This window comes from Aedes albopictus, chromosome 3 (assembly GCF_035046485.1).
Source record: "Aedes albopictus strain Foshan chromosome 3, AalbF5, whole genome shotgun sequence".
NCBI classification, from domain to species: domain Eukaryota; kingdom Metazoa; phylum Arthropoda; class Insecta; order Diptera; family Culicidae; genus Aedes; species Aedes albopictus.
This window is the reverse complement of record NC_085138.1, coordinates 260,735,338-260,762,276: the sequence shown is the minus strand read 5'-3', so window position 1 is coordinate 260,762,276 and position 26,939 is coordinate 260,735,338. Positions and strand designations below refer to the sequence as shown.

At 42.8% G+C, this 26,939-nt stretch overlaps 1 protein-coding gene across 4 annotated transcripts in view; it reads left to right on the top strand.

The window, feature by feature from the left end:
- LOC115253893 (protein muscleblind) overlaps positions 1–26,939 on the top strand; it is a 1,330,915-nt gene that overhangs the window by 876,432 nt on the left and 427,544 nt on the right. Inside the window, exon 3 of one of the 4 annotated variants that reach the window (XM_062860505.1) lies at positions 18,871–18,895. The exons of the other annotated variants lie outside the window; for them this stretch is intronic. Within the exon in view, the coding sequence (XP_062716489.1) occupies positions 18,871–18,879 (9 nt within the window). The 3' untranslated portion in view covers positions 18,880–18,895. Of the gene's footprint in view, positions 1–18,870; positions 18,896–26,939 lie in introns of those variants that run through there. 4 annotated transcript variants of the gene reach the window in all.

Here is a 26,939-nt window from a genome sequence, read left to right as displayed (position 1 = left end):
TCTGAAGAAACTCCCAAAACAAAGAGCCGGAAATGTTCACAAAGAATTATCGATGGAATATTCAAAGCAACTTGAAAAAGAAATCCCTCAAAATTTGAAATATCATCAAAGAAATTCTCAAAAAATGGCCAACAATTAAAAAAAATAAAAACAAAAGAAATTATGTGAAATTTTGAAAGAATTTCCCACAAAATTTTGGTGGAAATTCGAAAAAAAATCGGAATTGAACCTTTGTGAAGAAGCTTCCAACTCGTTGAAAAATTTCCGGAGGTTCCCCAGAAGAAACTTCCAGAAGAATTGCGCTTAGAGGCCTTGGCGAAGGAACATTCAGCTTGCCGGAAAAAAAGTGCCAAAGTAACCCCCAGGAGAATTGCCGTAGATTTTTTTAAAGAAATCACTGAAGAAATTTCCAAGCGAGTTTTGAAAGGGATTTACAAAGAAATTGTCGAAAGAATCTCAAACTCTGTTCCATATGAACTGCCGAAGGGTCGAATAATTATCTAAGAAATGTGTAGAGCTATTATCAAAAGGTTACTTGAAAAAATCCTTGAAAAATTTGCGCATGAATTTTTATAGAAATTGCTGAAGATTCTGGAGAAATTCTGGAAGGAACTTCCCAACAAACAATTACTCATTTACAAGCAGCTTCATGACGAGATAATTCAGCATGATGCTGAATAACATAAGGATAATTTTCATGCACAACCTTTTTTCGGGTTTTGTGCACACAAATTTGGAGAAACTTTAAAGCATAGTATTGTGTACCAACTGAACAATCAATCGTTTACAACTATCAATACACAATCAATCGTTTTACAACTATGTAGTAAAGTGTTATTCAGCTTCAGAAAAAATGAATAAAAATAAATAATATGCAAAACTATTCAATTTCCATGAGAGTTTTTGATTGGCACTTATGCTGTGAACAACTATTATGAAATAATAACTATGTGGAGCGGGCCTGGTGTGATGGTTACAACACTTGACTATCACGCCGAGGACCCGGGATCGAATCCCACTCCCAACAAACTCGCAAGATGTGAGTTCTTCCTTCGGAAGGGAAGTAAAGCGTGGGTCCCGAGATGAACTAGCCAAGGGCTAAAAATCTCGTTAATACAGATATAAAAAAAACATATAATAACTACACATAAATCTACCTAAATCAAGATTCGAATTCGAGAATCGTCGGTTGCCAGCCGCATGCCTTCCTATCTGCGTCATCCTTGAGATAGAAAATTGAAGCGCTCAAATCAAAAGATAAAGTTCCTGTGGTTTAATTATGATCACACTTCGACTCCTATTCAGCAGTGGTGAATTAGTACAGAACATTACTCTGAGTTGAAGAATAATGAAACGGAAGCGTTTATTTGACATGTGTTAATTTTAAAATAAACTAACAAGAAGCAGAAAAAGGTCTTATTAAACTATTTTGTAAAGATATCACTGCAAGTTGAATTAAAATCTTATTAAACGCTTGAAAAATGTTTTAAGTTATCATTGTCAGTACCGATACGAAAGGTTGAACATTGCCTACTTTATCAATTGAAAAAGCATTTTTACAGTAATGTGTACAGCATAATTTTAGTTCAGCTATCATTACTATTATAAAGCAGTAATTCAGCATGCATGCTTATTTGCGGCTAGCTATTGTTAGTCAGCTTAAAAAAGAATTGCTGTAAGAATTCCTAAAGAGCAGATAGGTAGAGTTTAAAAAAAGGAAATTTCAACGGTGTTGCCAAAGAAACTTTCGACAAAATAAAGGAATAAATTTCCAAAGGAATTTCTGAAAAAAGTCCCTAAGTAATTTCCAGAGAAATAACTCAGAAAAACTTCAAATAAATTGCTCACAGAATCCCCAAACATATTCCGAAGGAAACTTGCAAAGAAATGCGAAATAAATTTCCTTATCAGTTACCGAAAAAGTTTTAAATGAAATTCTCAAAATACATACTGAAGTATATGTAGATGAAACTTCCCAAAAAATGACCTAAATAATTCCCAATAAATCACTGAAGGAATTCTTCAATAAATGTCTGAAAAGATTCCCAAGGGATATTTCAAATATTTTTTCATAAAAAAATGACTCAGAAACACTTGTGGTATCCGAAATAAATTTTCAAAATAATGACCGTAAATATTTCTAAATTTATTTCCGCCGGCATTCTTCAAGAAACGTGCGAAGTAATTGTAAAACAAATCTTGAAGCAGAAAGAATTGCAAAAAAAAAGGAATTCTAAGTAATTGTCAAAGATTTTAAAATTAAACGCTGAAAATGTTATGGGAGAAAATATCAATGGAATAGCTTATGAAATTTGTGATAATACTGTAGAAGAAATTGCAAATAAAATCCACAAATCATTACTGAATGATCACCAAAAAGAATTTAAAATTATCTTCAACTAGAACTAGAGGTGGTTGGTAGAACTTTAGGTGGTTGGTTCAAACCCCTCCTGAGTGGTGCATTTTACCCCTCCCCTCCCGTGTTCGATTCAAACGGGTCCAAGAGATCCGAATCGCATTCGCACCCTCCTGTCTTTTTTCCGCCGGATAACGTACGTACGTAAACGTAATTCACCGCTGGCTGACTGGCTAGCTGCCGGAGCCGGACTGAGTGAACATATTGACCTCGGGTCAACTCTTCATCGGCTTTGCGGAATGGCTGGCCCGGTTCGGTTCGGCCGGCCGGGGGCAAGAACACCTGGGGAGATAATATCTGTTATTGAATATTTTATTCTATTAGGCTGTCGGGATGGCTTTCCTCGATTTTTGTTATGTTGCGTTGAAGAGCGAAGCAACATACGCCAACAGGACGCACTTGGTCCTAGATATTTTCGGTGTTTGTGAGTGAAGATGTTTCTGGTTTATTTTCGGGGAATCCAAACTGAATGGATGTTTCGATTTTTATGCACGCTCTATTGCTGGGTGGTGACCAACCGTTGAAGAAAAAGGGATTCGAGAGGGAAAGAGCAATTGTTGCTTTTTATTTGTTGGTCAAGGATGCTGGGAAACGGACAGTCATTGAAGTACATAGTGGCAAACTGGAACGGACTTCTGCTTTTGTGAGGGGGTACCTATGTTGGTTTTAGATTATTTTCTCAATAGGGAAAGCAAGCTGGCTAGGGTCTTTGTTAGATGCGGTAACTTCGTGGGAAAGTTTGCAGTAAGATTGATCTTAAAGTTTATCGAAACAGGTTCGAGAAGTGACATAGGGAAAATGATTTTGTGCAGCATCTTAGAGGTTGCTTCTAAACTATTCAACTGTTAACTGATCTTAAACCGCTGTAATTAACATATTATGATCAAGTTTAGAAAACTATTATATGAAAACTACAACCCTGTGCAAGGAACCGCAAACAATAGACGAAAAAACAAAAGTTCTAATCTTAAATCAATGAAGCTAAAAGCTCAGAAACATGGGACCCGAAAATAAAAGCAACAGATATAACCTGGAAGTTCTAAGCTAGATGCCATAAAATAAACGTTGAAAAAATAAGTAATTTGATCAAAATAGAAACCCTGATATTTTGACTCTTCTCTCTCCTGAATTACAAAAACTTATTACCATGACAGTCGTTAAGAAGCAGAGGTGAGCAATGCATTTCATACTAACATTCCTTCCCTGTTTCGACAACCCTAAGGACGTGGCCGGTGCTGTTATTGATAAGCGACTCTCAAACCGCATTTTTTTGGTTCTTTGTTTAACTTCAATTGTTTTTTTTTTATCTGTATTAACGAGATTTTCAGCCCTAGGCTAGTTCATCTCGGGACCCACGCTTTGCTTCCCTTCCGAAGGAAGAACTCATACTTCATGAGTTTGTCGGGAGTGGGATTCGATGCCAGGTCCTCGGCGTGATTCCAAAAACAGTCTTCATCGATATTACAATGACTACTGTAGGCTTACCTTCACCCAGGGAGGCAATACATATTCGCTTAAGATGTTTTCCAGAATTTGCTTTACTATTAAACACAGCATTCAATTCGTTATAAATCCAATATGTTTCAGCCTGGGACGATTCTCAGCTGATTCTTAAATTTCACTCCTACATTAGGTTTTTTTTTTTGCTATGTTGTAACCGAAAACACGGAGCTATGCGACGTAAGCTCTTCATTCATTATCATATACAATGCACGGTCTGGCTCTTCCTCATCGAGTCGTGCAAGAAGTCAATCATCTTGATTCACTGTTTTCCACACACAAAGCTGCATCCTATCCCCTACCGTCATCGGAACGTAATGATGCATATGTCAAGCGTCATCTACCCGGTAATCTTCCAATTATTTGGCCGTAATCCTCGCCAAACCCCAAAGCTCCACATCCGGATTCTACTTCCATCCAAGTAATGAATTCCTAATTTGTTGACGGCACTGCGAAGGAAGACGATCCGATGGAAAAGCATCCCCGAAGAAGGAAGACAAATCCCTGCAAAAATAGTGCACGGTGAGTGCCAACCGAGCGAAAAATTGACATGTAAATCTTCGCTCTTTAACCTCACATCCGATCCGCCTGAAGGGTAGCTGTTCTATGCAGGAGATTCTGTCTATCCGAGCGACGAGGACGACGACGACGACGAGCGCAGTAATCCACCCTCAAGACGTCTCCAAGTAATAAGTTGCCAGCTTTAAGCCCCCGTCTCCGGAACTGACGCCGGTCCAGGAAGAGTGCTCCGTCATCTAGCGGGTCGTCTTGGTTCCACTAGTGCGGGAGCCATAGTCATCATCAGCATCACCATCAGCATCACCATCATCATGGAAGCCGATACTCGGGAAAAACAGGATTCAATATAAATCAAACGACGAGCCGGCACCGTATTAGAATATTAATCAGCTGGCGGGATCCTTCACACCCTGTGCGTTCCCCGGCCGAGGAAGATGTCGTGGAAGTGAAGAGCGGAAAACAAAAGAGAAACGGGAAAAAATCCGGGAAGATCGAGACGATCCCACCACAAATAGAGTATGGTTGTGGAGAGCTGTGGAGGACTTGAAGTCGAGGTCTTTTCCGCTCGAAGGAGAGACCGGGACATTATTTCTCTTACTCCAGGCAACAGCCAGCTGTATTATTTATGTTCCAGTTCGGAGAAGCGCTAACAACCGAAAGTCGGATTTCCATCACACGCGGGGATGCCGAAACTTACGGCCCCGTATCGTTAGGTGTAATGCTGGTGTGGTAGATAACCTATTGCGAGGGCAGACAGGTATCGTTGGAACAATACGGTCGTTTGGATCAATAGAGTTCGAGTGAACTTCATCTGAATTGATTGTATTGAGCGAAAGGTGTTTAGGGTCAATGATGCTTGGTGACATAGTTACTGCAGGAGACTAAGAAACTGATTCTTAGAAAAGTTGAACCATGATCAAGACACGAAGTATACAAGTGGTTGACTGGACACAGGAGTGAGTCGTCTCGCATAACCACTGCATCGCACAACTCCAGACCGCACTGTACCTACATCTTTCACATCCTCCGTGATGGACTAAGGCCATAAAAAAGCCGGAGCTGCTCTCGGGTGTGTCGGTACGTCTGCTGTGTATGTGACAAAAGCGGAAACTCCCCGGCAGCAGCAGCAGCAGCGAGCATGGACCTTTCTTGGAGATGGTAATATGAAAATACTCTCACATAAATTCATCCACGCCGGCCGCGTCCGCCATGCCGTCCGTCGTCTTCGGTCGCGTCGCATCGGTTGACATCCACCACACCCGGAGAAGGCCCCCTTGGGCACAGCTTCGGGAGCCGGTGCGGCGGAAGAAAAAAGAAAAAGGATATCAGGTCGATTACGACGGATCTCCGGAATTTTCCAGGAGCGAATACGAACGTGTGTTCTGGTGTCGTAGGACGTGTTTTTCGCATTTGCACTCCATCGTCGTCGTCGTCGTCGTCGGCGTCTTGGTATGGTTTCGTCCGTGAGAGATAAGATGGCACCAACGACGACGACAACGGCCAAGGCATTTGCAAACCGTATAAATCATCTATAAGGTGGATTGGTGGCATTTGCGGATGAGCTATGGGTAGGATCATTTCGGGGCAAATCCTGAGGTCAGCAGCTGGAAAATGGGGCTTAGCTCTTGGGTGTGGTTTGGAATCGTGAATAATTCCACCACTAGGACTAGTTTTGCATACTGTAGCATCTCTATAATCAGGTTGATATAATATCTTCAGTATGACTGTCTTTAATTGTAAATACAGTGTTGCCTGATCATTTTAACTTTCTTGAGGAGTCGAGGATGACTTTGTGCTGAGCTAACAATCTGGAAGAAGCGTCTAACACACCTCTGATCTTCCTAAAATCCAATGTTTCCACAGGACAGTCGATAAGTAAGACCACTAGTATCGCCTAGGCACTGTAGTATGTAGTTCGGGTTTCAGCAAGATTAAGGAGATACTTCCCGAGTCTAACGACTCAAGCAGCTTCTGTTCTGGTATCCAGCGGCTAAATGCATGCCGTATGGAGCTAGACAGCTAGACAGCCGCCACTGAGCAAGCGAAAACACGAGGAGCCAAAGCTGTAGCCCTTCAGTACTGTTCGGCACAGGCGCAGGCACCTATTGATGAAGACCTGCAGCCGTTGAGTGTTCTCCGCTGATACACACCAGGTTTCACTGGCTTACAGCAGCACAGATTTCACGTTCGAGTTGAAAATTCGGATTTGGATGCGTCGACTAATCTGACTGTTTTTCCATACATTTCTTAAACTCGCAAAAGCAGTCCTCGCCTTATTGATCCGTGCACCCTTGTCGATCTTTATGCCGCCATCTGCCGCTATTTGGCTACCAGGATATCGGTAGCTTTCAACATTCTCCACCGCTTGCAAATCTACCGTCAAGCTGGAACGGTTGACCGTGTTAATATCCAATGATTTGGTTTTGTTGTCGTTGATGATGAGACCTGCCGCTGCGGAGCGATCGGCAAGATCATCAAGCTAACTCTGCATATCAGAGCACCGTTGAGCTAGGCGAGCAACGTCATCAGCCAGTTCGAAGTCATTCAGATGCTCCATGGTAATGGGGGTAGCCACAGCAACCCACAATTTGATTCACGATCAATCGCACCTACCAGGATCTCCTCGATTATGATGAGGAACAGTAGCGGTGATAGGATACATCTTTGTCTCACTCCAGCAACAAGCCGGATGGGGTCGGACAAGACACCGTTGTGCAGTACTCTGCACGAAAATGTCCTGTACTGTGCTTCAATGAGGCCGATGATTTTCTCTGGGATACCCTCCGCGCCTGAGGGCTTCCCACATGCTTTCGTGATTAAGACGTTTTTTTTCTGTTCGGGTGAGCCACAGCGACCAGTATTTAGATCTTTTGTGGCATTACCCGTATCCTTAGTATTTAGTGCATGTCGTACTACTCCATTGTCATTGAGAGGCAATGAAGCATCGATTTCTGTACAGTTCCTGTTTTGTTATCCCAGAGATGCAAGAAATCGATTGCGATAAAAAGGTCCCGTTATCATAGAGATTTAAATCCTAGTGAAAGAGCGCCCCTAATCAAACACAATCTATTTGAATTCTGAGAAAAACAAAACGGTGGTACTGATATTTATCTATGCATCGGAGCTCTAGCCCCATCCATGTCTTGCTTCTAGTTTAGTCCAAGGACAACATAGAAAAACCCGGGACTTTAAACTAGTTGCAAAAACTCTGTCAAATTAGAGATTTTTTTCTGCAATAAGAATACACATGAGTCATTGAATTACTAGAACTTAACAGTCCTTGATAGATTAGTACGCAATTAGAAACGTAAAGCATGTTTGTTTTCCCCACATCAACTGTAGTCTCGGGTGGGCAAAGTCCGATTTTTTAACTGTCAGCAAGGCAGAATAAATGCACGTTAGAAATCTTTTTCGTAATCAATGAACACCTTTGGTATCAGGCATCGGAACTTCGGATAGTTTTAGTTCACGAGAGAACATGCGAACTCTTTGGACGGTTGACTGAAAGTGTTTTATTGAAAACTTCAAAGGTATGGAGAAAGCTTGGTTACTGCACGAGCGAAGCGAGTGAGTTTTCAAAACTTGCCTGCGTTGTTTGCACACATGTGGTAACAATTACGAAGGTCTCAAAATAAAGGAAGTGAGAATGTTTTAACTGCACAGTTTGGTAAACGTTAAACTGCTGACTGAGGGTCGCTATTTATTATGCATATTTTATGGAAGGTTTCCGGAGATCTTCTAGGAAGCAATTTGGCTGTGATGTAATTTATGACAAACAGACTTTAACCCTCTAATACCCAAATTTTTGATTTTGATCTAAATATCATTTTTCGTCATCTAAAATCGATTTAAACATGTTTTGGAAGATGATTCTTTTTAATTCTCAATTTCGTGAATTTAAGTTTTTAATTTTTCCAATTTTTATTTTTGGACATCCCCACACTTTTATATTTTTCCTGGAAGCCAATTTGGGGAACGTATTTTTTGAGATGAAAACATTTTGAGATTTTATGATTATTGTTGAATTATTATTATTTTAAATTTTTTTCAAAGACAATTTTATTTTCCGTGTAATTTTAAGGAATATAATTTTAGAGTGTATTCGATCCCGTTAAACTATTAAACAAGGATAGTATGATTTGGGAAAAATTTAAAATATGTTAATTGTAGCGATTCAATACAAAATAAACAATGACTTCTAAAAGGTGACTAAAACATCAATTTTTCAATGATTTTCAAAAAATGTAAATACGCTTTATAATACACCAAAAACCATTTTGAGATATACAAAGCAGTCCGAAATATCAGCCAAAAATATAAAAAAATTGGTTTTCCACGAAACAAAAATTACAAAAATGCTCAAACTATACCCCGTCTAAAGGCGGGATTGGGTATTAGAGGGTTAACAAATGTGAATGACGAGTACAGTACTGGCAAGTACTGGAAATTTGAAGATTGATTTGAACCATGAGGATTTGATTTGTAATACTACACCTTCCCCCTCAGAGAAGAATGGTGTAGCCATTCGAAAAGATTGTTGTAAACTCACTTACTTCGTCGTTGAGCAGTTGAGCACATACTATGGTGTCAGCTTTGAGCATCTCGGCTAATATGCGATCGACCCCCAGGGCCCTGTTCGATTTCGTGCTACGGATGGCTGTTTCTATCCCCTGCAATAATGGAGTTTCGGTGTTGACATGGGTAATGCATTGAACCCTTGGTGGATCATGTTGAGGTGTTGGTGGCGTAGCGGACACTTGGAAAAGGTTTCCAAAGTGCTCGAACCAGCGTTTCAGCTTGCCAGCCGGGTCGGTCAGTAACTGGTCCAGACGTATGCTTCACGGGCATCATAGCATTCATCTTAGTCCCACTAAGGCGACGTGAGACATCGTACCACTTCCTTCTCGATAGCCGAATAGCGCTGACGGGCTACGGCTTTGGCTCCTCATGTTTTCGCTCGCTTTATCACGGCTTTGGCGATCCTTTGCTCCTCTATATTCCTCTATGTGTCATCCATGTGTGATCCACTGCTTCCACTGAGTGCGTAGCTCATCCAAACAAAAACGAATGCTACGATGCCAATAAAAAACACAGTTATTCTATCAAACTGACAAGTTGAAACGCTGGTTCAAGCTGTTTTGTAACCCTTTTCAAGTGTCATCCACGTCACCAACGTCTCACATAGATCCGCCAAGAGTTATTTGACGAGCTACTGAATGCAAGGCATTCTGGTAAACGTACCCAACAAAGGTGATCTAAACTGTATGGGAGTGCCGAGCGGTAATGCTGCAGCTTGAAACCCGGCAGAACGTGAAGCGTTACAAACAGAAGCGGACACAGCAGATCCGCTTCTTTCAGAAGAATAAGCGCCACCTGGAAGAAGCGGAGGTGAAGAAGAGGGCACTGCTGTGCGGTTTCCAAGAGGCATGGAAGGTCTACCAGATGCTTAATGCATCCCGAAGTGGCTTTGTGCCCAGTGATGGTAAAATCACAATCGAAGCGCACTCATGAACCGCTCCTGCGTGAGCAAACTCGCAAGCGATTCTGAATCATTTTCTCACGCGCGAGAATTTCATGCAAAATCTCACTCTCACGAGTCAAGCGCCGAAATCTCGTTCGCTTGTAAAACGAATTCAAATCAATTTAAATGGCATTCAATGTTATTGTATGCTAGATTTGCTGTTGTTCTATCACATAATCCTAAAAATTGCGATGTAAACAATAAGAACACCAAAAAATAAAGCAATGAGTGAAATAACGAATCAACTCATGCATGATTTTTTCGGCGGTGAGTTTGGCGAGTCAAGAATCGTGCTCGAAACAACTCGACCATATGATTTGAGAATTTGAGTTTTTACCAACACTGTTTGTGCCATGAATCGAAATATTCAAGAATAAGGACGGGAGTCTCTTGACTGACAGGCGTTAGGTGATAGAAAGGTGGAGCACCTGAATTGCGTGGAGAACGTAGGCACGCGAGGCCTTGACAACGACTACGCCAGTGTAGCAGATGACGGAGATGATCTAACTCCCACGCTGGGGGTAGTTAAGGATGCCATTCCCCTGTTCAAAACCTACAAAACAGGTGGAAAGGATGGTATCACAGCTAAACTCATCAAGATTAGTAAGGATCTGGGAAATCGAACAGCAACCGGAGGAAAAGATAATTTATCCCATTCCCAACAAAGACGAAAAGTTGGATTGTGAGAATTTCAGGAGCGACCTCAATTTTAAATACTGCCTACAAAGTAATATCCTGGATCATCTTCTGCCGTCTGTAACCTGAAACGAATGAATTTGTAGGAAGTTATCAAGTTGGCTTCATCGATGGCCTGTCGTTAATGGAATAGATCTTCACCATTAGACAAAGCCTCCAGAAATGCCAGGAATAGCTAGACAATGTGAATACTATGTAAGGGTTTCAGGTGAATTATGCAGTTCTTTCAAATCTCGCCGAAGACTGCGACAAGGCGACAGACTCTCATGCCGTAGACGGAACCGAATACGACCAGATCTGTCTGGATTGTAATGTCACGTTAGATGGAGATACCTTCGTGATGGTGGAGGAATCCGTCTACCTCGGATCATAACTGACCTACGGATCCTTAGGCGCATCAGCAGTGGAAGTTGTGTTTACTTTTCTGCCGTTCTACGCCCGATTGTCCCATGTTATATGGGAATTCCGTAACGGGATCCAAAAGAAGCTGCAGTCTTAGAAAGTTCACCCACGCTCCATCTACAAAACGTTATTAAGACCATTGATCCTCTATAGATATGATAGACCATTGGACCATGCTCGAGAGGAATCTGAAAGAATTTGGAGATGCTTGCTAGGGACGATTTTCGGCGTTGTGCAGAAGAACGATGTACAAACCAGAAGATGGTCGAAGTCGGAAAGATACATTGGACAGTGCATGTTGCAAGAATGCAGGACAACAATCCTGCAAAGCTGATGTTCGCTACTGATCCGGTTGGTACAAGAAAGCCTGAAGCGCAGAGAGCACGATTGGCTGACCAGGTGGAGCGTGACTTGTTGATGACGTCTTATCTAAAATGTGATGTTAAGCGATAGGGTGTCCCGGATGAAATCATCGGCCTCATTGAAGCACAGTACGAGGCCTTTTCGTACAGGTCTTTCCAGTTACTATTCTCATTGTAATCGACGAGATCCTGCTAGGTGCGATAGATCGTGAACTATATCGTGAGTTGATGTGGCGGTCTATTGGCACATGGAGCATCAGGATGACTTCAAACTGACTGATGATGTTGCTCTCTTTTAGTTCAACGTCGCTTAAGCTCGATGATCTTGCCGATCGCTCCTCGGCGACAGGTCTTACCGTTAGTGCTAGTGTCGGACTTAATCGCTAATGTTGACATAGTCAACCATTCCAACTTTATGAAAGCTGGGCAAGCAGTGGAGAAGGTTCAAAGGTCGCCATACCTTGGTTGTCAAAGTGATACAGGATCGACATAGGTTTATGGATCAAATGTGTAACAAAACAGTCGCACCAATGTCATTATTTTTAAATCAAAAGTGAAATCTGTGCTGCTGTACGCCAGTTAAACCTGGTGTGTATCAGTGGAGGACACGCAACGGCTAGAGGTCGTCATCAAAAGATGCCTACAGTATTTGAAATGGGTCACCTTATAATTGAATCTCCAATACCAATGCGCCGCTCCATCACCGATATCGTCAACAGCCGAGAGCAACAACTATTTAGAAGCGAAATTGAAGTTGTGTCGGTTACATTCTATGCAGGAGCGTGACAAAATCTGCAAGCAGTAGTTAGATTGGAACCCGAATGGATGGATATTGCAGCAGAAACAGGCACAGAGGCAGCTTAGGAAGTTCACAGATAATTTGATCTAGTCACATGTCTGGGCAATCGCCAAGAATAGTGATCTTCAATTTTAACACCACCACGATTGTTGGTTGCTCAGGAGTGAAAGTCACCAAATACCTTTGGAGACTTATTGATAACTGTCTTGACAACGACAGCTGTCACATTAGAAAACAAATTGATGAAGCATCTCCTTGCCAGTTTAAGGGCGAAGAACCTACTGTATATGTGTAAGTTTATGCTGATTTTGGGCTTCTGCAGAGTGACTGTTGCAGCCTAGGTTCACTTTGGTTAGTGCGTTGCCGATAGATATGCATAAGAAAGTTCCTTACTGTAGCAAAGTTAGAGTTGAAGTCTTCCCTATAGGAATCATCTCAGAACTCACACACCTGCAGGCCCTCTAATTAGCTCACAATCAGCACAACACGGCGCCGTTAATTCAAACCAACAATGACCCTGTTTTTTGCGGTCCAGCCCGGTAGGTGGCGGCGGTGGTGGCGATGGTCGCCACCACACGTGTACCCTGCAGCGTTGTTGTTTCAATTTCGCAAATAAATTACATTTTAATTGTATTGAAACAGCGTGAATTCAATAACCGCTCACTTTCAGACTTCTGTTTGTTTTGCTCCATCCATGCACACACACACTCTGACTGACTGGCTGGTTGACTGCCGGAGAGCCCCCTCCAGCAAACAGATCCAGAACGCTTGGGCAGATCGAAAAAAAAATCGCACACATAAAGCAGCAAACCACAGATACGAGAGCCAAACAATAAATACTTCCAACACACTCTCGCCCTCCTTCGCCTACACCCCCGCCCTCGACACCCACTGGAGCCTATCCATTATCGGAATGGCAATTAACATAACAGGTACACAATGGATCCTTCCGCCCTTTCCACCACTGCACTGGCACTGACCGACCGACCGACCAGGTCGTCGTCCTTCGGAGGGTCTCCTTTTCCATTCCGAACCCGAACATCCGGATAAGCTTCAACCACCGCCGCCGCGCCGTGCGGAAGCTGAAACAACAGTAGATCCTTTCGCTGCTGCCACAGGAAACCCTCCTCGCGAGTTGGCGAGAGTCCGCGAATTACGGCGAGGTACCGAGCAAACAAGTAAAATGTAATCCGCAAAAAATCCTTCAAGGACGATACCGATCCGTGTGGGTGGGAACTTAATTATATTAATATTAAATTATTCGTTTCGCTTTTTTTGGTGGGTAGAAGAGATACGTCTGTACTGTATGTCTGGTTCTGGTGCTCTGGTCAAGATTTTGGTGGTCATCAGGATGCCCTCACGCACGCACGGCGACGACCGTAAATCATTATGAATTATGTTTAATCAAATATGTGCGAAAGCCGACGGAGTTTCAATTCGTAATGAAATTCGGGTGCGAAAGAGTGAAATTACGCTGCTGACCGCTTCAAATACTGGGAAGTGCTTATGGTCACGCGCCACGTCAGGGATCTGGTCAGGGAGTCGAGTCATCGTTGTCAGTTGGTTTGGGCGACGGGGGGACGAGAATTGATAATGAATTATGACCTCATCAAGCGGCAGAAGAGTAAATCAGGGTGTGTTTGTTTGATTTTTTAATCATATTACACCGGGGAAGCGTGTCATTAATAGCACGTGTGTTGTTTATTCAAATAGAGTTGAAAGGGTGGATCATAAAATGTTGGGAAGCGTTTTAAAATTTGATTTCTAGTAATGAAATTAAAATTATGATTTCATTAGGGTATCATAGTAGGAATTGTGAAAATACGCATTTACATATACTTGACTATGTATAGAGATTTCGCTTATGAGTGACTGTATTCTATTAACCCCATGGAACGATTTGTAGCAGCTCCCAGCTGCCACAGGTATCTGGTCAAAGTATTATTATTGACATAATTTTGGAAAAAATGTGGGTGAAATATTCAAAGCATCTTAAATTGAATCTAGAATACAACAGATTGTAGAAAGAAGCTAGTAATTCCTAAGAATCAAACGGAAAAAATCTGGATCAATCAACATTTAACAACATTAAACTCTATAGAACTGAACGTACACTCGGTTTTCTCGATGTTTTGTTTTACCATGGCATTGAGAGCCCTTGTACCACCGAACCCATTTGAACTAGTTTGTTTTTGAGTCTATTTTAAGCACACTGTGCACTGCGTTCACAAGGTAGCTTCAAAAACACTTGTATCCTTGTTTAACCGACTGCCCGAAACAAATGGCCGATCATTATGGGGGTGGTGGATGGCTGGGTGCTGGTGTGGTAGATCCCGTTTAAAGCATCCCACGCACAGCAACAAAGCACAAAGCACATATTGTACCAACCGCAAAGCAATGCAAATTGACCAACCGAACCCCGTCGTCGAACCATCGCTTCGCATCATTCCGGCAGGAGAGAGCGTACAGCCCCAAAAGCAGGACATCAATAAATGTAGAACATTTCCAATATGGTCAACTCGCAGCAGCAGCAGAAGCTCCAGCATCACAGAAACATGTGTAGCATGTATCCAATGTAGAATGTAGCAATTCTTGCTCTCCCCTTACCACTCACTCACCGCGTCTGACCAACCATCCTAGCAGTGGTGGAACAAATGCTATAACTTGAATTTCCCGGGGATGTCAGAATGTGTGCTCCAGCCAGCATTGGGTAGTTTTGAAATTTGGATCCGGAATCGCTCCACCGCTGGCTGCTGCTATCCACTTTAGTCGAACCGGGACAATCATCATCATCAGCAGCAGCAGCAGCAGCATAACTATCAAGAGCAGGCCCCCGCTGTTGATGCTGTTGCTGTATAGGAGGTACCTAGGTACGCAAAATGTAAATTAACCCCCTCTGGAAACATGCACATACAAATGGTCAGTATCCGACCAACCGACACACCGACAACCGATCGGTTGTCCTGTGTCCCACTGATGGTCCAGTCCAGTCCAGCGTCCATACAGGTTCCCGTGTACGTGCGGTTGTTCTTGTGGTATAGTATTTGAATTAATCTTCCCAACTTCGATGGCGATACCGAGCACCACCACTGCCTCCACTAACTCCCCACCGGGTATCACAGAGCAGAGCAGAACAGCAGTTTGGGGAGCTTCTTTTTCTCAAGATAACAATTTAGAATTTGAATACTAAATAAATGTATTCCGGTGGCCACGGCCACTCTGCTGACTATCGGATAACGAGAAATAGATTTCCAGAGGAACTAGCTTCTCGGTGGAATGAAGCTGCGGGGGTCTACGTATGCAAATGCAATCGGGTGGGGTGTCCCACACTCCCACACACCAGGATGGACGGGGGACCGATAACGATAGGGAAACTATGCTGGAATAATTTAACATTGATGATATTATTAGAACAAATCCGAGTACGAGTAAATCAATAGATAGTTAGGGGGTTTCGGTTTTGTTGAAGATCGATGTGGAACTGAAATGGATATGGAACAAATTGTACAGCTGTCCGGATTGAGTAAAAGTTTGTTTCTTTGTTCTGAAGAGATACATATAGAGTTATACTTATCTATGGATTCTTCTAAGGACAAACGAAAGTTCTACGAGAGCTGAACCGCTTGCGCAAAGGCTTTGTGCCACAAGCCGACATGTGCCGAGATAATCTAGGGGAATATTTTCACGAGCGAGCGTGAGGTGGTTGAGAGGTGGCGGCAGCATTACGATGAGCACCTCAATGGCGATGTTGCAAGTACCGAAGGTGGCGTGGTAACAGATCTAGGAGTATGTGCACAGGACGAAAGACTTCCAGCCCCTGACCTCCAAGAGATTGAGGAGGAAGTTGGCCGGTTGAAAAACAACAAAGCCGCTGGAGTAGATCAACTACCAAGCGAGCTTCTAAAATACGGTGGAGAAGCACTGACGAGAGCACTACACTGGGTCATTACCAAGATTTGGTAGGAGGAAGTATTACCGGAGGAATGGATGGAAGGTATCGTGTGTCCCATCTACAAAAAGAGCGACAAGTTGGATTGCGGGAACTACCGCGCGATCACACTACTGAGCGCTGCCTACAAGATACTCTCTCAAATTTTATGCCGCCGTCTATCACCGATTGCAAGAGAGTTCGTGGGGCAATATCAGGCTGGATTCATGGGTGAACGCGCTACAACGGACCAGATGTTCGCCATCCGCCAGGTGATGCAGAAATGCCGCGAATACAACGTGCCCACACATCACTTGTTAATCGATTTCAAATCGACGTATGATACAATCGATCGAGAACAGCTATGGCAGATTATGCACGAATACGGATTCCCGGATAAACTGATACAATTGATCAAGGCGACGATGGATCGAGTGATGTGCGTAGTTCGAGTATCAGGGACACTCTCGAGTGTGCTTTTCAACATTGCTTTAGAGGGTGTAATTAGGAGAGCGGGATAAACACGAGTGGAACGATTTTCACGAAGTCCGTTCAGCTGCTTGGTTTCGCTGATGATATCGATATTATTGCTCGTAAATTTGAGACGATGGCGGAAACGTACATCCTACTAAAGAGTGAAGCCAGACGAATCGGATTAGTTATTAATGTGTCGAAGACAAAGTACATGATGGCAAAGGGCTCCAGGGAGGAATCAGCGCGCCCGCCACCCCGAATTTATATCGACGGTGATGAAATTGAGGCGGTTGAAGAATTCGTGTACTTGGGCTCACTGGTGACCGCCGACAACGACACCAGCAGAGAAATTCAGAGGCGCATTGTGGCAGGAAATCGTGCTTACTGTGGACTCCGCAGAACTCTACGATCGAATAAAGTTCGCCGTAACACGAAGTTAACCATCTATAAAACGCTGATTAGACCGGTCGTCCTCTATGGGAACGAAACATGGACCCTACGTGCAGAGGACCAACGCGCCCTTGGAGTTTTCGAACGGAAAGTGTTGCGTACCATCTACGGCGGAGTGCAGATGGAAGACGGGACTTGGAAGAAGGCGAATGAACCACGAGCTGCATCAGCTGCTGAGAGAACCAACCATCGTCCATACCGCGAAAATCGGGAGGCTACGGTGGGTGGGTCACGTCATCAGGATGTCGGATAGCAACCCGACTAAAATGGTTCTCGAGAGTCATCCGACCGGAACAAGAAGACGTGGAGCGCAGCGAGCTAGGTGGGTCGACCAAGTGGAGGACGATCTGCGGACCCTACGCAGAGTGCGGAACTGGAGACAAACAGCCATGGACCGAGTGGAATGGAGACGGCTACTATGTACAGCAGAGGCCACCCCGGCCTTAGCCTGATCGGTAAGGTAAGTAATACTACGATGAATACCTAAAGTTCTGCCCGTAGACTGCTTACCCTTTTTTGAATGTTTTAGCAAAAAATGTTCTGTTGTTCACTTAAAATAAAGCTTTTATGCTTTCCCAGTGCCTTTTAAACAGAATATTTGCTACATCCAGTTATTCCACATCCAACGCCAAAGCCAATTCTGGAATAACAGAGCACAAACCCACCACTTCGGGTCAAGCATCCGAATCCCTCAAAATCCGCCTGATTTGTATCAAAATTCCAAAGCAAAAAACCTCTTTTTACGACTCCCGAAGCAAATCATTCTTTTGTATCCCTTAAACCTACATCATCATTTCCCGGTGCGGGTGAGCGCGAACAACCGACCAACCACCGAAAAGTATCCAATCCGGTCGCCAGCCGGCCGGAGTTTACCATTCATCCCGCAACTGTCGAAAAATCAAACCCCTCCTCCAGGTCCAGGTTATGTGTGCTTGGTCGAAATGACGCGTGCTCTAGTGTGTGTGTGTCCTCTGCACACAACCCCCGGAGCGCAGAACTCCTCTTTCCCCATCACTCCACCAAAAGAAAGCTAGCGGATTTTGTTTGCGTTCGGTCCCTTTCGGGCCCCCAACAATCTGAAGTGTGTGAAAGCAGAAGATCAACACGTATTCAGAGAAGTTTCGCAGAACCGTAGAAAAAGAAGAAGAACAAGGATTTCACCCCGAGTGTGCATTCTTTTGGGTGAAATGCGAGGTTATAGGAGGGAACGGAACCGGTGGAAAAATCCCCGACAGAATCAAGAAAACCGGATCAGTGGCTCACAAAATTTATGATATAAATATGTGTCAGTGATATTTATGCCGGGGCTTCAAAGTTGCGCTACTCGGATCCGGATCGGATCGGAACCTATTCCATTTGTGCTTGCGATGCGGTCGGTCGCTCGCTCGGTCGTTGCTGATATCCAATGCTTCTACATTTCTAGGAGAAGAAAAAATAAACTAGAAAAGGGATGAATCTTGGATTGGAGAATCTTAGGACAACACAAGGCGACGGCGACGGCGGCAACCAACCGCCAGCAGGATCCAGTTGCAATAAATCAGATTTTCGACTTAAATTTGACAGAAGAAAGCAAAAACCTAGTTGGAGGGAGGAAGGATAAGAAAGGAAAGGAACGGGGTGTCCAACGAACCGTAACTGAAATACTGGAGTTCGTCCGTTTGAGGTTATGGTTCGGTGCTTTGTCTGGCTGCTGTTGCTGCTGATGCTGTCGTTTCTTTTCCACTTGATAGAGCCAATCAGACGATTCAATCTTGCATATTTTGTTCTATCCAATGCTAATGTTGGTTTTTTGTTTCTTTGCAGGTAAATTGAATGATCGATGGAATCGAATCGATGCTGATAAAGGTGAATTGGTTTGCTAGCATAGCACGTTCAATGGGTGAATGAATTGCAATAAAATGTGGATTAGATTTTCTATTCCACTTGCTCTACCTTTCCAAATGATGCTAGTTTCCTTTTAAAATATCCCTTTTGGGAAGGACCACAAAAAAGTGGGTTTGTGGGATGTACTTTCACATTATTTTTTCCAAAATAATACTTCAGATGTTTCTCCTGAGATTTTTCTAAAATTTCACTCCAAGAGACTTGTCCTATAATTTTTGAAAGGACATCTTTAGAAATTTCCTAAGGCTCAATCTAGAAGTTGCTCCGAAGAAATTTAAATAACAAATGTTTAAAAGTTTCCTCCGAAATTTATTTGAAAGTTACTGCAGAAGTTTCCCGAAGTTTTTCCGGATTTCTAAAAAAATCTCCGTACATTTCTTCAAGGATTCCCCAGAAATTCTTTCAAAGATTCTTTTATTTATTTCTCTAAAAATCCCTCCAACAATTCTTCAGAAGAATCCACAAGAGAGTTCACAGAATATTTGATCAACGTCCACATGATTTCTTCCAAGGATTAATTTAGAAATTCCTTCGAGTATGTTCTGTATTTAAAGAAGAAAATGTTACATTTTCTTAGAATCAAGTTATTTTTCGAGGAATCAGATCGGTATTCCTTGAATTAATTTAACATGTTTTTCTTTAAGTGCTCATCCAACGATTCATTCAGAAACACATCCAAAGGATTCCCTGAGAAATTATTTTAAAGATTTGCACAGATGTCCCACCAAAAACTTATTTTATTCAGAAACTCATCTAAGGATATTTCATTCTGACCATTTGGTCGGTGACGAAGGCTACAGTCGTTGAGCAACGAACCTCATCCTCTTAAAAATTCGCTTGAGCTCATCATTTCAAAGGCACAACCATGAGAGTGTGGAGGATTGACATCTAAGCCGAAAAAGAGATAAAGTTGTGAAAGATAGACCCAGTTAGGATGGTGTTTTGAATCCAGTTTCACTTTTATTTTTCGCGCAGAATCGTAACTTGTTCTGTGGCTTAGTTGATTAAAGCACCAGACTAGCGATACGAAGTCGTGGGTTCGAAACCCAACAAAATAAGTGGTATTTTTTTCACAATTTCATTTCTCAATTTTGTAATTGTTTATGAAGACACACACTGTGTCTTCACCATTTGATTTTTCGTCGGATACTCACATTATGTTATTATCTAACGATGCCTCCTGGAACTTCTAAGAGAACGTCTTCAGGAATGTCTCTCTGAATATCTTTGAGAAATTCTCTCCACGAGTTTCTTAAAAGATTCTTCAAGAATTTGTACGGAGCATCCTCAAGAAGTTTCTCCAATATTTTATCTGAGAATTTGTTTAAGGATTCTCCTGAGATTCCTTCTGATATTTCCTCAAGCTTCCTCTACAGATCCATACAACAAGCCCTAGTAATACTTCCAAACAGACCATAACAAACTCCTTCGACGATTCTCCAGTGAATTTTATCATTTTCCCCTTGAAACTTCATTTATCATTTTCCCCTTGAAACTTCCTTGAAATGTCCTGGACCCCATCAAACGTTTTGAAACCTATCTGGAATCCCGGGAGCTTTTTCAAACTCCACTGTAGCCCTCAGAATCATCCTGAAGCTCACTAAAACTCCCTGATAATCACTGTCATCCTTAAAACGCCTTGTAGATACTCTGAAGCCCACCAAGAGCTATCCTTAATGCCCCGGAATCACTTTTGAATCCCTGGAATACCCTTCGGAGCCCCTGAAACACATTGAAACGCTTTGCATCGCCGTGAAACCCATCATCACACTTAGTTTTATTCACCGAGCTCGGCTGTGCGGATCTCGGTTCCTGAATTTTAACCGAGACTCAGCCAACAAACTGGTAGGTTGCTAGGCAAGGAGGCATGATTATCGGGATTTATTAGATGAGATCTCATGAACACATTTAGCTGACTACTAGGCTGTGCAAATCTCGGCATACATAAACCGAAATTATAAATTAAGTGTGTTAACTCTCTTATCTCTCGTAGACTTCTTTGAACTCTACTGTAGGCGTATTGTAATTCATGGTGTGTGGGGAAACTTTTCGTCGAACCAAAAATTCTTCATTTGGGCCACTGGGTGTCGTATGCGTTGTCCGTTGTCTGGTGTAGGTTATGTTCAGTCTGTGAAGCCTTTTTCAAATCTACCTAGCCTTTTTTTTAACTACCGTGAGGCCCTTTTCTCCTTGTAAACCAGAAAATCCGCTCAACAGACACCCGAACAGGAAGGTCCGGATAGTGTGGGTTTAAGGCCATCTTCTACAACAAAAGTAACTCTCTCCTCGACCCACTAAACACATTCCTATGGTCGCCAAACCCCTCGTTTCTCCGGAATCATCAAAAAGGCATAACTTCAGAGATCCCTGAGGTCCACATAGACTTCCACTGTACTCTACTGCAGCCCCATATTTAAGAGCCACTGAAATGCCTTCAAATAAAAGACTTGAAACACTCCAAAAATCCTCGAAATTCGTTGAAACACCTTGAATTGCCTTGAATCCCCTTAGAAACCCTGCTGAGACCCCGTAGCCTTCTTTTAAGTTCTACTGAGGCCCTCTGAAATGCTTTGGAACAACTTGCACTCCTCCCTCAGAAAACATCCATGAGACCCCATGGGCTGTTGAACTCTACTGACTGCAGCTACTTGAAACCTTCAGGAACTCCTCTGAAACGTCCCGAAATGCGTTGAAACACCAGAACTCACCCGCTGAATTCTCCCCTGAAGCCCTCGTAAGGGGTAGATCCTCCGTGAAACCATATGGCCATTGCACATCTAAAGGAGCTTACCACATAAGGTCATTTGGCATAATATACGTTGATAAATTATGTATATCGTACACATCCTCCTATAACTTCATATTATACACCTTTTGAAACCCCCGCAGGCCCTCTGAATCCTCTGGAACCCATAAAATAATAGAAATCTGAAAGGGTACCCGGAAGGGTTCCCGAAGATTTCCTGAAAATCTCTGAAGCTGCTTGAAACCTTCGGGAACTCCTGAAATTACATGAAGCCCCTGCAAAGTCTTGTTCCTTTGAAACCTCCCTCAGACCCCAGTAAACTTCTGTTGATCGCGTCTGTTGTCCTGTTGATACATATTAATTCACTACCGAAACGCATTGAACCCTATCTGATATCTCCTTGAAGCTCCAGTGAGTCATCCGAAAATGATCAGTTGGAATGTTCCAGGTCATTTGAACTATTATCAATATTTGGACGTTGAATCTACAGCGGTAGAGTTTCTAGCTTTGGATCGTTACTGTTTTAAGCACAAAAGCTACTGTTATAGCAATACATTTTAAAGAACTGAGCCCCCGGAAACTTTGAATGCCTAAAGGTCTTGTAATCTAGAACTATTTATTGAACAAGATTGATTAGCGAAGACTTCTCTATGAAGCATACCACAAGCGTAGACCTGATGTTCCTAGATCTACGAAAGGTCAGTGGTCATGATATATCCTAAAAGTATCTTGGAATGGCTCTCAAGATTCCAAGTGGTCCTGATGATTTATGATGTAAAGGTACTTACTGTCCATAGCAAACTCAGTTACTGATATGACACTAGATTTTAAGAATTTTTTCCAGCACAGTTTGGATAACATGTCCAAACGTGTAGATCTGTAGATCTGTTGGGTGTTTTGGAATTTTGAAATAATGCGCACCATTCCAAAGGGGTCATCGATTATATTTTTATATGCGATTTTCAGTTTATAGCGAAAATAAGACTCCAGATATACATAAATAACAAAACTCCAGAACAGTTTGGGCGAACAAGAATGGAACCCGCCGTTTTTGGATTGGCGATCCATAGCCTAAATCATTAGGCTAACTGGAGACCTACTGGGACGTTAGTCTGTGGCAACTGTTACGAGTGTAAATCTGAAGTTCTGCTTTTTGGGGTGGTTTGGTTGGGCTGGAACATCTCAAAAGTATTTTGGAATGTTTCGTACAACCCCAAAGGGGTCAGAAGTGGTTTTACAGTTCATAGCGGAAATAAGTTCTGCAAGGGCTGTATATGTCAAGGGTAAAATTCCTGGAAGGTTCAGACGACCCTAATTCACGATCGGTCCAAGAACTTTCCGTAGTGGAAATTTCCTTGACTTTCTTGGGCAAGGAGTACACTGAAATCTCAAGTTACGCCCCGATTATTTGCGCCAAACTGAATTTCCCAAAAAACGCTCCCCCAATTGGGGTTCTAGGTTGTTCCGAATACCTAATACTAACATGCGATACATATGTAAAATGGAAACTCGAAGCTGTTCCCGAAATTGTTTGCCTCAAGGAGCGGTGTTACAAAATTTAGTGGTTACCCTGAGATCTTCTGAAACTTCCTGAAGTAACTTTGAAGCCTCCTGGAATTCCCCCTGGAACCCCTTGAAAACTTCTGCAACGCTCCTGACCCCCCCTGGGATCCCCCTGGGACCTCCTGCATCTCTCTCTGGACCCTTCTTACACAGCAAATAATTTTGTAATTTTCAGGCGCGTAATTTCTGGCGATGTGTCCATATTTGAACGTAATTTCATTCGGCTGCATCGTTTTCCACCCTGATTGGCACCGGAATGTGTCAACAAACCCATTCCAGCAGATACCTAGAAGCAGTATCACATTTATCATCTGCCTTCCAACTCGGTGAAATAGCCGAGAGGTAAGGGATACGGCTCACAATCAACGGATCAGGGTACGAATCCATGCCAATATTTTACTTATATATGAATCATCTGCCGATCCGGTTCTAGCGATTGCTAGACCCTCTGTCAAGCTGTGGCGGCTAATTAGCTGCCTGGAAGGGATGTAATTTGTACATCACTTTTACGACGAGACTGATGTGCAGCGAAAATGATGTGATATCACAAGAAAATTTTTGCTGTGTATAAACCCTCTCGAATCCCCTGAGAACCCTAGAAACTCCCATGCGACCTCCTGAGAATTCCCTGAGAATCCCTGAAATGGCACTGAGACTCCTTGACACACTCCCGAGACCCCCATGAACTTCGCTTGAGGCAAATGATTGAAAGGGGAATCTTCGAACAAGAAAATCGTGAAACTTTGTATGAGCTGGCACTTCAGTTTTTCATTTTAACGGTTTCGGACATGTTCATAAGAAACCTCAGATGTAGAGATAGAGCAATTTCCATTTGGAACGTACCTCTGGATTCACGATTAAATCGGGAAACGATGAAGGTGATGTGAGGCAAACGTGGTGGTTACATTTGTATTTGCTACTTCGAGCCGCACATGTTTGCAGTAATAATCAAGCCGAACCGGAAAACGTCTTCATTTCGGTTGTTTGCGATGCGCCGCCCACTTTACTACACCGGACAACAACCGGCCTCTCCGATTTTTGGGTCCATCCATAAACTACGCAGACTCTTGTATAAAAAGAGCAAATAGCTTTGACCAAATTTTACGAACAGTCTTGATGACCGACATCAACGAGGAAAGACGGGACGTCTGTGAGATTTCTTCAAGAGATGTACGTATTTCATGAACGACACCCTGCGAAGTGCCATTCGTGTGTATTTGGATATCGCTGTTGTTTGTTGACACTTCCTCGCATGCGGTTTCACAGTTTCTAAAATTAACAAACTTAGCTTAAACGCAAACCTGCTTCAACACTGTAGCAGCTATGGATGACTGTAGAGTATAGACCTACGGAAGCGGCCAACGATTATGCGCCGCGATGACGGTGGGGATTGTGAAACTGAGTCGTCACAGCCAGCGCTCGAACGCACGCACGCGGGGACACGACACGGAATAAGTGGTGTGAATTGATGCGAAACAAGGTGCATCTACCTACCAACTTGTGCAGAACATTTGCAGAACGGAACACGTCGACGAAAATTGTACGTTTCGATTAGATGTTTCTGGTTTAAAAAGAGACTATGAGTAATTTTCTTTTGTTTCTAGTTGTCAAATGCATGACATGATTTGAATATTACGGGAAAATTGACTTAATTTAATATGACGGTAGTGCTTCTGACCAGTCCTGAAAAATTCATTTCGTCATATCTAAATTCAATCACCTACAGCTCAGTTTAGAAGCTGGACCTGAGATTATGTTATATGAAAAACTTGTGCGGCTAGACCAGTTGTGCAAGAAAGTCACGGAAAAACCGCTATTTTTCGAATATTTAAGGTAAATGTCACGGACTACCTTCGAAAAATGCCAATGATATTCACGGTGAATATCATTTGGCATTTTTCAAAGATAGTCCGTGACATTTACCTTAAATATTCGAAAAATAGCGGTTTTTCCGTGACTTTCTTGAAGAACTGGTCTAGCCGCACAAGTTTTTCATATACCATATTCTCAGGTTCAGCTTCTAAAATGAGCTGTAGATGGTTGAATTTAGATATGACGAAATGAAATTTTCAGCACTGCTTCTGACAGGTTTGAAGGTCCATCAACATCTGAATCGTTAACGGCATCAGAGGCGTACGTTGTGAAATTCGTAGTAAACCATAGCTAGAGCCAGAAACAGGATTAAAACGCAATTTTTCTTCGTTCTGACGTAGCAGGCGTCATTCTTGCCAAAAAAATAGAAGTTTACCAACACTGCCACACTAAAGATGACTGTGAGTCAAAAGTAGATATCTCATCGGTTCTTTGTTCGAGTGAACTGATCCGGCAACATTGAAGTAGCAACGACGGGCGCTCTATTAAGATTTATACTGAAGCTGTTTGTCAGGCCTTGATGTAATCGGTACACACGCACCAATAAAACAATGTCATGGTTGGTCCAGGGTAATTTTTTTAGCCTCAAACCGGTATTTGCACCAGCTTCGATTCCCTGTTAGGGGCGAAAAGATACCGTGTCATTAATTGACTTGGTAGCTCAGTTGGTAATACACTCACCTGTCGTACCAGGGTCATAGTTCAAATCTCACCTGAGCTTTTATTTTTTTATCCACAATTTCATCCATAATGTATCTGTATATGTTGAGTTTATTCGAAATCAAATTGCCCACACAGATTAGTACTCCGAAACGTAACACTTTGTAAAGTGATATATGAAAAAACTTATCACAAGGCAAATATTAGTCTAACTACGGAAGTGTTATAGGAAACATACATAACCTAAAAGGATGTTCTATTCTAGTTGGGATGTAATAGCAAATAAGAATATAATCATTAACTTTAGTGTACATGAGTAGTGGTACTTTCCCTAATCCATGGTCACAGAAACCTGAACACCACACTGTCTGTCCTGAACGGTGCTCGGACGCTATACTATGTGGAACAGATGACAAGTTTGCACTTGTAGATCTTCCCTGAGCTGCTCGTCGAAGTCAACGCTGTAAGCTATAAATCGCAGACTTGCCTCAAATGCTTCGACATCATTATTGAATAATTTATAAATTTGTTATTCACTATCTTAAAAGCTCTCCTCACAACGTTGAATTATTCATCCAACCGAGTGTCCTCTACCAAGTCGTGAATTACATAAATCGTTTTTGCCATTACGCCGAAATCGTTGTTGTTGTTGTTGTTATCTACCTAGTTGCGCGTTTCCGACTGTATGCCTGTCTATTTTAAAAGCTCCGCACCTGGCGACCCTCACACACGCCCCACGCACCACAAACACTCCTGTTGGTAACTATTTAAGTCGTCGTATGTACTGAAAACTGATGCCACCAGTAGTGCATATAAACTATACCACAGGAGGCTATTGGAAGAAGAGAAATGGCTTCCCGAATCCCACCGTCTACCTCCGCCCCCAGCCTTCCCAGCCACTTGGTGGCGGTGCACTTCCAAATTGGCGACAACGTGGCGACGAGGGCGTCGTTTTTCGTCCGATTTTCCGTCCGGCAGTGGTGGCATATTTTCCATTTTGAATCGGAGGACATGGAATTGTTATTGCCAACGTCGTCGTCGCCGCCGCCACTGCCGCGTTCGGTACCTTCCATTTCTGGGGTTTCTTCCTACGCAGCGACACGACGCCGTGTCGTCGTCGTCGTCATCCTCATCGTCGTTGCATAGA